Genomic DNA, 17,185 nt, shown 5'->3' with positions numbered 1-17,185 from the left:
AATGGCGTTCATCGCTCCACGATGACTAGAAAGGTACCCCGGTTCATCGCCGCGGCAGAAGCGGCTATTAAAGTGATTACAGTGGTGGGCTATACACTCTCGTAAAGCAATTATTGCGGAGCTGAATTTATTCATTGCGTCTCTAAAATGTCGAGCCGCTCATGCCTTAAACATGCCTACCAGCTAGAATTCGAAGCGTTTTTATAAGAACGCCGTGCATAATTGCGCGATGTTTCTTCGAAAACTCCACGCGCTCTTTCATTCGTCGTGAATCGCTAAAAGAAATCTAACTGGAATACCACCGTACAAGATCGAAGCGATCGAGGCTTGTGCAAAAAAATCGCTGTTAACACACGATTGATCTGTGAATCTGCGAAAACTCCATACGCTTCTTTTTATTCGTCACGAACCGTTAAAAGAAATCTAACGAAGTCCACGCGCGAGATCGAAGCAATTGTGGCTCACGCAAAAAAATCTGCTAACAGACGATCGATCGGCGGGTAAGCCCAGATGCCGCGTTTGATCGAATCTCAACGTGATCGATGGCTCGTCAGCGATGTAACAATGAATTATGTTGTTGAATCATCGTGCACGGCGAAGCGATAGTGACCGCAATGCGAAATTAAATATTATTATCTGCTATTATCTGCGAGCCAGCACGAACATCGTGTCCGTGAGAAGCGACGGGTACTCAAGTATTCGAAGATACTCATCGCTTAGGGATGAGTAATCAGCGGCTAGATCCGTAGATCGATTTGCATTCAATTGTTTCGTATTTACGATATTTATCGTATTTTACGTCATTTACATTATTTCCATTTTTAGCATTAATGTTTATTACCTTTTATAACAGCCTTTTTTCTCTTGCTCAAAGTAAATCTAATTAATTTTTTTAATGTCCTATTAAATCGCAAAAAAATTACCATGTATAATAAAAAATTATTGCAACTAATTATTTAAAAAAATTATCTCGTAATGCAAGAATTTAATCGCAATTTAGAAAAATGTGACTTTTTTGTCCACGAAATAATACTATAAATCTGTACTTCGATTGCGACAATCGAACTTAATATTCTTTTCTTTTTATTCCATGTCATGTTTTTGTCTTTATTTTTTCACGTCACGCATACACAGTACATATCTAAGTGCATCAGTCAGTCGCTTGCGGCTTGTTTTTCGCCCTATTTGGATATTACATATGCGTATTACTTTGTTTCTCTCGGCGGTCGCGTATCCACATTTATCTGCGACTTTTCAGGAAGATTTCGTTTGAGATCTAGACAATCATGAGGGTACCGGTAAAGTCAGAGGAATCGCGATGTCACAGCGGAAACTACCATGCGGGTTCTACAAAAGTCGAGCTCATGACTCACGTACATTGCACACTGCACACGACAAAGTTGATCGTACAATTGTGCATCTAGATGCATCCGACGCGCTTCCGAGCTTCGATTCTTTCCGGTCCAATTCGTACCGCACTTACTATGCATTATACTTTCAGTATGCAATATGTATCATTACGAATCTAAATAATAAATAAGAAAAAGTTCTTGCCTATTTTTCTTCAGCGATTTCAAAATCGAAAATATTAATTGTTAAAAATTTGTTTCTCTCTCTTTCAATTTTATGTGACAAAGTATAATCCATGCTATTTATAACTGTGCAAAGCTCTATATTTAATGTGTTAAATTTACTGCTAGTTTTATATAATTTTACTATCGTAAAATTTTAAATTTACCTAAATCTGAAGTCAATAAAAAAATACTTTGAATCAAGTATCGATTCTGCGCACGAATACATCGCTGTTTTCTCGGCTCGATTTCTCTTTCCTCTCATTACTTTGTTCCTTGATTTCACTAGTACTTGATTAGAAGTACTTTATATCGCTGGTCATGCACACGAGTAAATTACGAGAGATACAAGAAATGGTTGCGAGATTCCGATCGTGTGAAAATCGATGAACGGCCTTCGGTCGGTTCGTTAAACCGGCAGGCGGGACAAAATGCAGGCAGACGTGCTGCACCGGCCTGTCACCGGTTGTTGCATCTAAAAGTGCATCGCGCTCGTCCATCATCGGCGACGCAATGCGGGTTACGATAAGCAGTGAAAGTATAAATGGTCGTTTTTATATCACGAGAAAAACAAATTGCTCGTGTCATTTTTAATTTAAATATATTTCAATGATACATCCAGCAATTTAATTTTACAAAATTCAAAATCATTATTTGCATATAACAAAATGCAAAATATTCAGTAATGATAGAATTAAAATTTGTTCGCTTATATTAAGCATAAATTTACTAATTTAATATTAAAACTTTTAAATTTTATGTAAAGTTTTAAAAAAAATTAAAAATTTCATAAATTTAAAAATTATATCAGTATATATATTATATTAATATTTTTTAAATTTTATTATATTTATTACATTTTACAATTGTATCAGTCCTCAAAATATCCTTACAAATTTTTATTTTTCGTGCTTTTATCAATTGCAGTAAATTTTATATCACAAAAGAACAAAATATTCTCCAAGTAACTTTACCTTCCTAAAATCATAACCGCAGCATAACAAGCAGCAAATATTCTCAAACATCAGTTATACACATAACATTCACGTAGAATATGTTACGCGCAAGTTTTGCTATAAATACACAAGGTATCTTTTACAAAAGAAGAAAGTTCCTTCGATTCACACGACAGTTGCACGGCTCGTTATCAAATACAAACGCGAGCGTGGTGCATTCACGATGCGACAACGCGTCATCTTATGTAGTATGCAAGAGCAACGATCCGGTGAAAGCCGCGGATGAGCTTTAATGGTCAAGGAAATAGCATGCTACCGACGTAATCTAACAAGTGTCGCGTTAAAATAACACCCGGCAGAAACATAATCGTTAACACTATTCAGAGCGCAGATTTTTCATCGTTGCATAAGTCATGCGATTATAGCAATCATAAGAAGCACATTGACGATTGATATTAGAACTTTGTACCAGCTGCAATAAAATCTTAAACTTTTATATATTTGTCTCATAGTATTAAATAAAAAATAAAAAATTTAGCTGCTAATCTTTTTCATCCTTTTGATTTTTAAATTCTTTTTGTTAGTAAATATTTTTTTCAATGAGCTCACAAATTGGCTGTCTCACTTTACGTTTCGCTTGTTTAATACAAAGAACACAAAACGTTTAACAAGATTGGAAGAAAGGATCATTGTTATAATAGCCCGTCGTCATCGAGGATGATGGCGCGATTTCCCAAGCGTTCGATTGACGGGAATAACCAAGAGGGCGTCAACGAAAGTACTTCGTTATTAGAGGTCGACTTCGACGATTAAAGGAAGAGGATAATGTCTATCCGCGCGGCAACGGGAAACGATCTCCCTTTGCGACACTCGGAGTCACAAGACGCTTAATTATAAACATTGCTTGCGCTCAGACGGATCGTTGCCTAATGGAGTAATGAGATAATACGGTTACGAATAGCATCCGCAGAGCCGGCAGTCGCCGGATTGTCGCAACCAGACGCAAGGCCACCGCACGCTGCGTTTTCACCTGCGATACGTCGCCGATCGTCGAGATGCGACAGTTCATAACAATGCCCGCTATTGTTGCCTAATTAGGCGATTAATTGCACTCGAGATCTCAAAGTCGCGACAGCCTTTTGACGTTAAAAATACGCATGACGTCGGGTGCATTAAGGCCGAACGTTGAAACGGAAGAATATATCGCGTCGACTTGCGTAACAAATCGTTCGCACAGGATCGATTGTCGGAAATAACTTTCATCTATTTTCGTGTCGCAATGTGATACTAATTTGATTCGTAGAATTTTTGTCCTAAAACTAAAAATCGAATTTTATATCTTTGCACCTGGTATCAATATGTAAGCTATAATGTACTTACTCCGAGATCGTAATCCATTTTTTTACACACACTAAATAATATATAAAATTTTATATAACGAGACAATGTAATAAATATGAAAAGAATTAATTCCGACGACTCAATTGTAAGAACAACGCTCGACAAACGAAGAGAAAATAATAAAACCAAGAAGGGCGTGACGAGAGTAATTACGCATAATGGATGCAAAGAGAATCAATTAAGCCACTCGATCAATAGAATCTTTTGAAAGTAACATGCTCTCGCAGTAAAAAAAGCTGCGTAATATCGCTACATCACGCGTTTCAAAAAATTTTATTACGGCTGTACTCGCGAAGTTTAAATAACGTCAAAAATAAAAATATTCAAATTTGCAATTTTATGAATATTTCATCATGATGTGATATGATGAAAATCATGAACGTCTAAGGATAAACATACATATTTGTGGCCAAAGCCAATAAGATTGATGCGAGTAGACAAATCAAAGTCAAGTATTATATGTGTGTACGTAAAAGCCAATTGCTTCTCATTGTAACGGTGTCGTTCAGAAAACACAGACGTTGGAAAGTTTGGAATTGGTAAGATGAACATAGTGATATTATAATGCTAATACTAGTAATATTAAATTAATTAAGGTTTTATGTGGAATATTATTAATTTATGTGAAAAGTTTTTAATATTTAAATATTTTAATATTAATTGATAAATTTATATCGCATCTTTGCCAATATGATAACATACATATTCTGTCGAATCTCTTTAGAATTTTATACTTTTCTTTCAGTCTTTATCGACATCAACAATCATTTATGCGATAACTATTACATATCATTTCAAATTAAGTGATGTTAAAAAATATCATGTCACTTTGTGTATAAAATTTGACAAACATATATTATTAATAAGATTAGTACTGGAACCAATTATCTTTTGCTAGATAAATGTACGGTTACTTTGCTTAGAAAGTAAATGTACTGTTTTATTTTGTGCACAATATTAATTGTGGATCACATGTGTAACGAATTTATATGAAACTATTTCACATTTATCTTGTTATTGAATAATTAAATTTAGTGTATAAAGTTTAATGTGAAAAATGTTACTAATACATATTACTAATTAAAATAATTCTTTCTTGTAATAAAACAAAAATTAATTTCTTTTATTATTTTGCATAAATTTAACATATCTACATCATTAATTTCAAACAATGAAGAAAGCATTGCAATAATAATAAACTTAAGTATAAATAAATAAATTTAAAAAATTGTAACCTAAATTTTTTATTTTTTAGAAGAAAAAGACTACATAAGGTCTCACAATGAATGTTATAATGCAAGTATTCTGGACTGTCACCTGCATGCTTTCAATTTCTGGTAATGACATGATTGTGTGTATTATATGTGTGTTTATATTATACCTAAACGAATTATCCATTGATTATTTTTTTTATGTCACATATTTTAAAACATATTGTGAAACATAATATCTACATTGTTATCTTTGTTGTATTGTTTTCTGCATTTCCATTCAAAATGTCGATTTCTTAATTACTCAAATTCCTTTCTAAATGATTCATTAATATTAACTTTAAATATTAATAGACTTAATTGGAAAAAAATTTAATAAAAATACATTTTAATAATTTAGCAGCTCATTTTGTTGAAACAATAATCTAATTTTTTTATCAAGCAAAGAGGATTCTCTCTGATAGTAATATTTTATCACTTCCAATATATATTAATCCAGAAGAAATTTGTGTTATTAACGAACTTTATATACTAATTATAAATATTATTGATTATTAATTAAATTTATTTTTTCAGCTATTATGCTGGTAAATGAGGCAAACAATATAAAAAATGAAACATACGATGAATATATTAAAAATAACATTAAATTCGGTTCATTAGAACTATTAATCCCCGCAATAATAAAACTTATAGTCATAATTGTCTCACGTATATATCACTATATATATTTGCGTAGGTAAGTTGATGTACACATTTATATATATACAAATAACTTTATAAATAAAAATACAACATAATAATTTTAGTAAAATTTCTAGAAATTATCTCGTTATGCTGAAAACTGCATTAATCTTTTCAAAGTACACGAATTAAAATTAAATTTCAAATGTTTATTGGCTTTTTCTCTCGATAGCAAAGCTAACAGTCCTTTTCTGTGCTAATTATTTAAACCTTTGCTACATCATAGTAGCTTTAATTTAACAGATTTATGCATATATGTAAAAAAATGCATATAAATGATTTATTACGCTTCATTACAATGAAAATAATTCATAATAATTATAAACGTAGAATTGCTATCTTCAATATGAGACTTCGAGAAATGTTAATGCTACCTCCAATTCCTGAAAACAGACGACACGAAAACGAACAGCCTCACGGCGCTACACTTGCGGACAATGTAAGTAAAATATGCAGTGGAGTAAAATATAAGTAGTGGAATACATAGGGTAATCCAATAACTATTAACATTCTCGATATTTTTTAATCTATTGTATTACAAAAAATAGATTATTATATGCAATCTATTTTTTTCTTTAATAGCGTCATTTCCGAGATTTAAAAATCGTATTCGGAATGGCGCCAAAATCCGAGAAAATTAATGGCATTTTATAGTTCTACGGGAAACACCGCGCTGCAGTTTATTCGCCGTTAATTGTTTGCTATGTATGAAATCGGTCTAAAAAAAAACATCGAATTAGCCTTTTATTCAACCTACTTTGTGCAAATCATTATTATAAGTAATTTCATGATCTTTATAACACGAGAGAATATTATAGGAACAATAGTCAGTTATCTAATAACATAAATCTAAAAGACGACTTAGAATCGTCGCCAATATTAAAATCTGTTTATCAAAAATATGGACAAATAAACAAAAAAACTGCTCTCGCACGAAATAGACTTGATCGCGATACGATAACGAAGTGTATAAAATTTAACATCATATATTTCTGGAATATACTTCCATGTTAAAAAGACCACTAAAATTATAACTTGAAAAAAGAGTTAGTTCGAAGCCCTATTTTAATTCCGATGCGTTTCTATGTATTAAAAATATTGTTTTCGAAAATTATGATTTATTGACTTTTTACAGGCTGAAAATGAGAATAATATCATAGTAATTGGGGTGATACGTCATTATGAATAATTCTGTGACTCTTTATTAATGTTACTTTAACATAAATAATTTCATTTATTTGTGACACTCTTAAAATGAATGGAAAGCTATATTCAATTTGACTGAAAACTTATATCGATCCAGACAGTGCATTTATTGCAATATATTTTGACCCAAATTATGTGTAAAACAATATATTTTGACAAATTTTCAACGTAATGCAAATAAAAAAAATTGCATGAATCTAACATCGATTACTCAACATCGTCAATATAACAGTAGGATAAACTTTTTATATCTGTCTATTATTAGTATTATTAAATATGAGATTATTTGTTCAGTGTGACAATTTTAGCTGCTAATATGGCCACGGCTTTTGTAGACTCCGAGAAAAATACAGTTAAAATTAACATTTTTTATTAATATACTGAAGTTATTAATTCTTATTCTGATTGCAATTTTATCAATTGAAATTTATTTCATAATTTTATTAATTCTGAAACTATTATCGTACGTCTTGTAAAATAACGAACTCAATTAAGCTTTTTAATGTAAAATAGAGTTAACATGAAAATAATTACTGAATTATCTTGTATATTATAAAACAAGTTGATCATAGAATAATTAAGCACAGTATTAGCGCGCGCGTGCACACACATACACGCACGTGAAGAGCTTATCATATCATTAAGACATTATCTAAATTCATAAACGAATTGTTTTCAGAAATTACGATTAATTTATTTTTCAGAACGAAAATAATAATGACCGAGGTGTAATAATATTGATGATTCTCTGACTTTTTATTAAATGGATAATTTCATTTAGTGTTAACATTATAAAATGTTAATTTTAGCATTATTTTCTGATTGCTAAAGTTTCCAAAATATTGTACCTTGTACATGATAATACTATAGTTGTAGCAAAATTTTCTTACAGTCCTGAATAGAAAATATTGAGTAATTTTCTGATAATCCAACTTTTAAATAATTTCTAACTAATTTTAAAATTTATTCTCATTAAAAACAATATTAACTCCAATTCATAAATTAAATATACAAATGTGACTACTTTTTTACTTAATTAAGTTTTTTTAACATGAAACGTGTTAATTTCGCAATGTTAATTTCGGCATAATTTTCTCACTGCTAAAGTTTTGCTAAAAACTTTTTATGATTTTTAAATTTTTATAGATATGTTTTTTTACAAAAAATGAGAATATTATCTCATTTTATATTTTATAAAAATGAGAATATATTCTTAATTTTTAATCTATTCATAATTTTTGCATAAAAATTTGAAAAATTTAAACAATCATAATTAGATTAAAACGAGATTAACGCATACATTACTATTAAAATTGTAAGTAACATCTATATAAATTTAAAAAATCATTCAATAATAAATATTTTTATTAAGTAAACAAACTTAAATAGTTGTAATATAAATAAATTTTTAATTTTACTTTGTATAAAATAGATTTACCAAATTAAAGTTTGACATTTACTTCAATCAAAAATATTTATTATTAAAAGCAATTTGTTTATAAAAATTTTATGCAGCTATCACAGAAGGTGCCTGTTAATGAGATAAAAAAATTAAAGTCATTTTGTGCAAAATCTCTAAATTTAAATTTGTGTATGTGTAGGGCGCACTGTATAATAAAAATTTTTATTAAAGTTTGAATACCTTGATTTTTTTATTCAAGAACCTCATGCGTTTGGTTCTAGAACATCGATGTACTTCATTTCAATCCTTTTTTACAATTAAATTCATAAAATAATATAAAATATAAAATAAAAACTAAAACTATAATATTTAATACATTCAATAAAAGAAACATTCTACGATAAAGTTTTATGGTATTTAACATTAATAAAAGTGATAAATTACTGTGACAATTTTAGATACTAATAATTTTCATTATCTTGTTAAATTATTCGTATTTTAATTGTGATTTTAATCTATTCTAAAAATTTATTTATCTTTAAATAATTTTATAAATTTTTATGTGTTTAAAATTATTTTATTGATTTAATCACTTTTTTCTGCAAAATATAATACTTTTTTGTACGAAAATCGTGTAAAACGTACAACTATATTAATTAAATTTTTATAAAATGGTCAACACGAATAAACTAATTGTGCTATATAAGTTTTGGAAATTCTTTATTAATCCTATTGTAATGTAATAATGAAAATATTGTAGTAATGAGAAGCATAAGATGGTGGACGAATAGAAGGTAACAAGGATATGAAAAAGGAATAAGAGAGGAGAAAGAGAAATGGCGAAATTCTGGGAAATAAACAGCAATGGACAGTCAGGCTAGAGTCGGGACCTGGTGAAGAAGTTAGGACAATTCGAGGCAATCGAAGTAATTAATCGCCATTAAACACATTAGATTATAGGGCCTTTAATTCTGCCATCGAAGAGCAGGATCATCTAATATCTTGAGCCTTAAGGCTTGAGGGCGAGTGAATACGCACCAAAAGCAAACAAGTTGAGATGCAAATGATTATAAAGAGAAAAGTCCAGAACTAACTCTCTGAAGAAGTCCGATAATGCCTCAATATAAGTCCGAAAAGAACTTCAATATATAAGTATATATATATATATATCTTCCTATCTCTCACTCTCTTAATTGTGCGTATCCGAGAACTGTTTAGAAATACTAATTAAGAATAACGCAGATATAATTGACAACGCCGGTTCCTTAAATGCGATATAGTATAAGCCCAATAGATTAATTATTATCTTTCTTCTTTCTTATTAATTTCTTATTAATTATTTGACTATCCATAATTTATGTGATTGGAATTGTATTATAAAATATAGTAATTCGCGTAAAAGATAAGGATTTGTTTTAATTAATTTGATTGTGTCTTGTGACGTGCTCGACATAGATGTCGATATTATATCGTCACGTTACACTATGAAAATAAAAACTATAATTTTTATAATAATCCACTAATTATTATCATCAAATTAGAACAAAAATTTTTACTATGTGTAATGTTTCTAATATTAAATAGATATTTTATAAGCAGTTGATTGATGTTTTTGAAATGTTCCTAAAACGATTTTTTAAAAATAATTTGTTCTATTTCTCCTTTTGCATAGAGCAACTGCTAAATGCAATACACAAAATACAAAATAAACCGATTCGATACACACTGTGGAAAACACATTTATACTTAACACAGTTCCTAGATTATTTTTTCTGTGCAACAACAGAAATCGAACGAACCATTTTTGACAAAAAGAGAATGTTTTAAATAATCTGAGAGAAAGTTGAGTATAAAAGTGTCTTCCGCAAAGTGTATCGGATCGGTCTATTTTGTATTTCGTGAGTGGCACTTAGAACTTCCTCTGTGCAAAGAAATGAGACAAATTATTTTTAAAAAATCGCTCCAGGAATGTTCCAAACTTCAATTCAGCTAGACAAAACTTAATTTTCTGAGTCAAATGTGCTTCAACAATTATTTTTTACTTATCGCAATAAAGGTCGCTGATAAATTTCAATAGATTAAATTTTGTCGGTTTTAGAATCAATGCAAAAATGATTAAAAATGATAAGAATGATAAGAATGATTAAAAATTATTAAAAATGATTTAAAAATGCCAGGCACCAAGCTCAAGTGTTTACTCGAGCCGCGCAAGGGCGACTAGCATGAATGCATCATACCGCACTTCCGGCGATCGGTCTTCTCACGCTCCCAGCGCCGTTGCGCTGCGCAGTAACAACATTCGGTCAACGTACCTGCAAAAGAAAAACAAAAAGACCTTAATTAGAGCGAATCGATTTACGGGTGTAATTACATATCGTTATCATCGTCTTCGTCGTCGTCGTCGTCGTCGTCTTCGTCGTCGTCGTCGTCGTCGTCGTCTTCGTCGTCGTCGTCGTCGTCGTCGTCTTCGTCGTCGTCGTCGTCGTCGTCGTCGTCGTCGTCGTTGTGCATGCGTCTTCGCGCCACGCCACGCAAAAGAAATTATGGAACCATGTTAGTATGTTAAGGACAACGGTTTTGCGGCTAGGCGAATGCAACCAGCGTGTCCTTCCACAGGATCGATCGAATAAGTACTGACCGCCGCGCGCTGGATGAAGTTGCTACTTAACGTTCCGCGGGAAACGCGCGCGTCATGAATTTATGATGCTAGCGAGCGCATACGCTCGCGGCCATTACGCCAACCTGACGTTCCTTTTATTACCCAGAGCAATCTGAAGTGATAAGACTCGTCTCACTCTAGATTTCCCTTTTTTTATCGCTCGCGCTGCGCACATCGGCCCCGTTCGTGTATCTTTTTCGAACGAGCTTTAATAGCCGCTGCGGTTTTCGCGGTCGCTTTTGCCAGTCGCGCGTATAATGCGTTATCTAATGCTGCTGCCTCGTTGCCTCCGCTCTTCTTTATCCGAAAGAAGTTGTGTCATGTAATTAGATCAATTATATGGAAATAAAAGGTAAACAACAATGAGGTCGATCGAATGTTTTTATCGTCGAAAGTACAACAATATGTATTTTGTAATTTTCGCGTTTCCTACAATCTGAGAAATTATAATACAGTTGCACACCCATAGATAGTGTAAAAAGTCAAAAGTTAAATTATTGAATCTCTTAATTATCTAATATATTCTGAGATCGATTTAATCATCTTTTGGCGATAAAATTTAGGTTCAATTATTTTCAGTCTTGAAAAAAAAAATTTGAACAAAATGCAAATTCACGATCCTGCGAGAACCTCGTGTTTCTCACCGAGAAAGTGCCCACGGCTGTTGCGAGAGTCAAGCCCTTCGCCCATCACTGATGATATATTCGCGTGAGCGGCAGCGTAGTGAATGCCAGGTGCATCCTTCGTCAGCAACCCAGCGCATCACTTACTAATCATGCAAATTCCAACGACGCCGGTACCGCCGACGTTGGATCGTAGATCCGAGAAACTCGTACGGCGTCGGCAATCGCAAGGAAAATCAAGATTTTAATGCCACTGATCTTTTGACTCTTTTACGATTCTCATGGTGATAAATTCCATTAAAACATGAATATCAACAATTTTACAAATTGCAGAACGAAACAGTGACTTGGTCGAATAGACTATAATTTAAAAAATAATATTTTTTGTCAATTTTATAAAATATAAATCGAATTTAGAAATTAGAATATTAGAAAAAAAAATATTTTAAAGTTACAATTGCTACCAAATCATCGTTGCTTTACTTTGCAATAATATTGCGTTTGTGGTCAAGCGCAAATAAAGAAATATCGAGAACTAGAAAGTTTTTCTCCTTTCATCTGTAAAATTTATTCTGCCGTCTGCACTGCTTCCTTTTATTTTACTCATTTGTACGATTCGAGCATGTTACTTAGTTCTCGCATAATTGTACTAATTTTCCGGTATACCGATGTAAAGTGCCCATTTTCCGCCGCGCAAGGCGATGAGTTGCCGATGAACGAGGAACGACCGGCCGACCGTCCAGGAACATATGTGCATCGAGCGAGGGCACATAAGTGGAAGTGCATTCTGCAGTGTGGCTATACGCCCGAGACGCAACAGGTTCACCGTATACTCTTATACTCGAGCATGCAGTCGACAAGTGCATTCACATGCGTGCCACCGCTCTTTCTTTCCCCCTTACTCGCACTTCCTTCGCGCTCCGCGCTCATCCCCCCGTGTTTTCTTCACCCGTGATCCCGAGAACTAGTTGTCATACCGGTGTTTCGCGCGCTACCGCATTTTTCCAAAGACTAGAGTAACCGCGCTGCATCCGTTGACAGAACGCGTTTCAGCGGGAGCAAGTTCGTTCGAGATTCTCGGACGGGAGAAAAATCGCGAACTATTCTCCTCGTTATTGCGCGGATCGTCGACTGACAGGACGAGAACGCCCGGAGAACCTGATTTCAAGCACATACGCAATGAAAGATACGAAGAAACGTCTGATATACATTTATCCGATATTCGCGTATTACGAAGTAAATCGAAAATTTGTTAAATAAAAAATAAGCATTTTTGTAATGCAGCTTGACATTTGTAACACGATTAATTAGATAAACCTAATTAAAACTTGGCATTTTATATTAACATTATAAACTAAAAAATTCATTATAATTAACTGACTGAGATTGCCGCGTTATCAGAATTATAAATTGTACCTATCAATTTATTTTATAATTAGACAAGTCAGATCTACTATCCGCAAAGGATCGTAACACATTTATTAATATAGATATAGAACAATTTAATTAGCTTCTCCTATGTAACTTGGGAATACTACGCCGCGATGCATTCTTGATCGGCAACTGGGCGTGAAAGTAAATTTACGAGCGGTAGGAATAATTACATAAAACGCCGCGATTTGTTATTCTCTTCTGAGACAGGTTATCCTGATATTAGAACGGGATTGTAATCATTAATAAAACAATCAGACGTGCAATTTTCCTTATAAGCCATATTTTTTCTTATTTAAAAAAATCGCAGATAATTCGCACAAAAAAAAAAAAAGAATTACTTAAGACGACCTTCGACTCTGACTTTAGCTCGTCGATTCCACAGAATCCTCTCCTTATCTGGACAAAACTAAAAGTGATTATGACGAAGCGAATTTTGCGAATGATTGATTCCTAAGAAGTCCCCGCGATAAGACGCTTTCTAAACGCACGGCCTTTTATCCGCCCTGTCCGCGGTCGTCCACATGACAAATGCAAGCCGATAGCTCAATCCGGTACACCTTCTTTGAAAGCATCGAGTGGCACTCTCCGCGATTAAATCGACTTTCACACTAATGACAATGGCCTGTCCTCGGCGCGATATCGGCGTCGTTTTGCACGCCGTCTCGAGACGTGTTCGCGAAAGTGAATCCGCATGTACTCGGAACTAATAGGCCGATAAATGCGTCGCTTGAAAAATCGACAGGCGGCATCCTGCGATTTTCTCTTCCCTGCAAACGGAATAATAATCAAACGCTTCTTTCTCTTTTTTTCTCGGAATGCACACCTTCCTGGCGCGAGTGAAACCGAGAAAAGGCGCGGCACTTTGTCATTGGATAACCCGAGTAGAAATCTGTCATGGAATACCAGATGTCTGAATAGTATCTATTCAGAAAGTGTCGTGGCATTCCCTAATAAGTAATGTTAGCCGGGCTCTAAGGAGGACTCTAAGCAGTTTTCCTTTGTTCGAGATAGGGTTTTCCCTAAATGTATCAAGACTGGAAGTCTAGTCAGTGGTTGGTCGGAAAATGATCCGAAATGCCTTGACTAAAAATACTGATGGGAAACTGACAGGGCACTAGGCCCCTTTCAGTGTTTTCAGTCAAGGCATTTCGGGCCATTTTCCGACCAACCACTGACTAGATTTCCAGTCTTGATACACTTAGGGAAAACCCTATCTCGAACTAAATGACGCTAAGTGAATAAGATTATGCATATTGCGTAGCTAATTCATACATTCATTACATTTTACACAATTACATATATTTTGTACGTATTATATTTTATACAATTATATTTTATGCATATTTTATAACATTAATTATATTTTATAGAACATTGATTATATATATATTTTTTTAATTTTCACAATTATTTTATACAATTTTTTATAAATGAAGAAGTGGCATAACGTATGATTTTTTTCCCCCGTTACGCTGCTAACAAGGACATCCAAACGCACCATTTTTGATTTAATTTTATGTAATCCACACGTTATTTTTTTGGATCTTTCTTCATTATCTACAATTTCCCATTGTTTTAATTTTTTAGAAGAAAAAGGATAAGCATACATGGAACTTTTGATCTTCATCAATCTTCCCACAATTATAATATCATTTATTTCTTTCATTGATGGAATGTACATATCTGTAATTTTAACTACTTTATCATTATGAAGCAATATTGTATTGTTAGGTTCTTTAGTAGAGAGGACAACATTTTTCCATTTTAACTTTTTTACTAAAACATCCCCAGATGACAAGATTCGTCCAAATTTTTCGATAGTAATAGTTGGTGGTGGATTTTTTTTAACCGAATCAATCGACCACAATTCACTGTACCTATGACACAGTTGTGCTAATGGATGTTTACCACTGCGAATTTTTTGTTTGATTTTTTTAATAGCATTTTCAAACGGAAATGCAGTGATCTCACTTAATGAGCAACTTAAATTTTTTGCATCGTCAGCCAAGTGAATGAGATTGTGCATATTCAAAATTTGTGAAGCTGATCCATAAAAATTACGAGCAGTTAATACAAAAATTCGCAAGTATGTTTTAGCTTTCGCATTATATTTTAAAGCCAATTCTTTACTGCAAAGAATTCTGCACGCAGCATGAAATAAAAGAAAATGCCGATATAATAATTTAGGCAGAATACCTTTTAAAATAACAGGGCCACTATATAATAGAAAAAATCGAAATTCTGTTGCCTTCCATTTCAAAATATCCACTAGCGATCTTGTAGTTCGTTGAAATTCCACTGGTATTTGAGATTGAAGGGCAAGCAATCGCCGAGAAATTTCGAGTCTACCTTGCACGCCTAATTTTACGTTGGAATTACTTTGAATCCAATAATCTAATAATAATTTTTTCATTACACCCAAGCAACAAAGATGCATGAAATCTAGCACAAAATGAAAAATCATATCAATTGTTGGTATAGTAATTAAAGGTGTTTTACAAATGTGATGTTCCGGATTTTCTTCGAGTCGAAATGATAAATCTGTTCTTTCTGCACAGTCAATTTCCGGATAAATCATTGTCTTATTTGAACATTTCGTTTCATGAAGAGCAACTCGTTTTCCACGAACAACGCATCGTTCGCAAGCATAATATCCTCCATGTCCTTTTATGCCCTTAATAAACGAACGAGCTGGCCTGTCACAGACAAAACACATGACGTTGATTTTAAAAATTTGATTTTCTAAAACTATGTTATTCGTTTGTAATTCATTAATCTCTTCGATAAATTTTTGTAAATATAACTTCAAATCATTTGGTTTCTTATCACCTGCATAGATTGCTACAGGGAATGGCTCATATAAATCTGGCTCAAATTGAACTTTGCACATGATTGGCCATAACTGAAGAGCGCTTGATTTATATGGCGATGTTCCATCGATACCAAATATAAGATTTAACGTATTATTTGCATGAAGTTTTACATTAATACATTTACGAAGTCCTTCGGCTATACTAAAATAAACAAATTCTGCTGTAGTTTGGCCACGACTTAATGGGAATTGTTCTATGTTAAATCGGACAGAGTTTGTTCTCAGAAAAGTTTTAGCTGATATAGGCAGAGTAGGAAGCAAACGATTTCTTAATATTTTTAATAAAGCATCCAAAACGATATGCGGGATGTTATTTTGAATGGCCCATGCTCGTAATTCCATTATTTCCTTTACTTCTACGTCATCTTCGATTTCATCGTCACTTGTAGTTTCGTCGTTTATTTCGTCTTCTTTTTCCGATTCTAAATAAAATTCTTGTTCATTATGAACTTCTATTTCGACATTATTTTTTTCAATCATTTCGTCTTCTTCACGTTGTTGCTCTATTTCCATTTCGTCTTCATTACTTATGTCTGCGTCATCTTGTTGTTCTATTTCCATTTCTATTCTGTTTTCTTCTTCATCTTCTACTTCTTCTTGACAATCCGTATTTTGAATATTATCCTCTGTGAAAGATTAAAATAATAAAAAAAAGTATTAAAATGCTCTTTATTGACATTTATGGAGAGATTTAACATTTTTTCCACAATAAAAGATCGTATTTTTTTAATAATTTTTAATCACAGTTTTATCGAGATCCCTTTATATATATAACACTATAAATAATAAATATATTAACATCATTACTTACTTTCTTGAATTTTATATAAAGCACGTTTGCGTCTCATTCGCATTTTTGCCATATACTTTATTCTATCCATTTTTATGATAGACTATGAAACAAAAAAGTAAAAAGTAATAAGTAGTAGATAGTACGTAGAAGTAAAAAAAAATAAATAACACGAACACAATTATAATATAATTAAACCTTGATGTTAATTTACTATTTTCTAGATTTGCAATGCAAAAGTTTCAGTCCTTTATAAACGACAAAAAATAATAATTTCAGATTACGTTCACGGATGTTAAATACAGTTTCACACTGC

The 17,185-nt window shown here is 32.6% G+C and overlaps 2 protein-coding genes and 1 long non-coding RNA gene across 3 annotated transcripts in view; 1 reads left to right on the top strand and 2 right to left on the bottom strand.

The window, feature by feature from the left end:
• The window catches only part of LOC105675641 (uncharacterized), a 237,926-nt gene that overhangs the window by 78,017 nt on the left and 142,724 nt on the right, over window positions 1-17,185 (bottom strand). The window lies entirely within an intron of this gene.
• On the top strand, window positions 4,381-8,728 carry LOC105674169 (uncharacterized). The gene is made up of 5 exons (XR_010888148.1): window positions 4,381-4,467; window positions 5,184-5,265; window positions 5,716-5,878; window positions 6,214-6,322; window positions 7,019-8,728. It is a non-coding gene; the product is annotated as an uncharacterized lncRNA (long non-coding RNA).
• Window positions 14,486-17,155, bottom strand: LOC136997362 (uncharacterized). Its single transcript, XM_067348061.1, has 2 exons — window positions 16,891-17,155; window positions 14,486-16,705 (listed from the first exon to the last, which is right to left on the bottom strand). Exons 1-2 carry the CDS (start codon window positions 16,958-16,960, stop codon window positions 14,586-14,588), a joined length of 2,190 nt encoding a protein of 729 aa, XP_067204162.1. The 5' UTR covers window positions 16,961-17,155; the 3' UTR covers window positions 14,486-14,585.

The sequence above is a fragment of the Linepithema humile genome, chromosome 1 (genome assembly GCF_040581485.1).
Source record: "Linepithema humile isolate Giens D197 chromosome 1, Lhum_UNIL_v1.0, whole genome shotgun sequence".
Lineage (NCBI taxonomy): Eukaryota > Metazoa > Arthropoda > Insecta > Hymenoptera > Formicidae > Linepithema > Linepithema humile.
Note: the sequence above shows the minus strand (reverse complement) of the source record. Positions and strands in the feature narration are given on the sequence as shown.

Coding starts and splice junctions, on each gene's coding strand:
- LOC136997362 (XM_067348061.1), bottom strand. CDS start 16,960: ATGGATAGAATAAAGTATATGGCAAAAATGCGAATGAGACGCAAACGT. Junction 16,706..16,890: donor TTTATATAAAATTCAAGAAA/GTAAGTAATGAT, acceptor AATCTTTCACAG/AGGATAATATTCAAAATACG.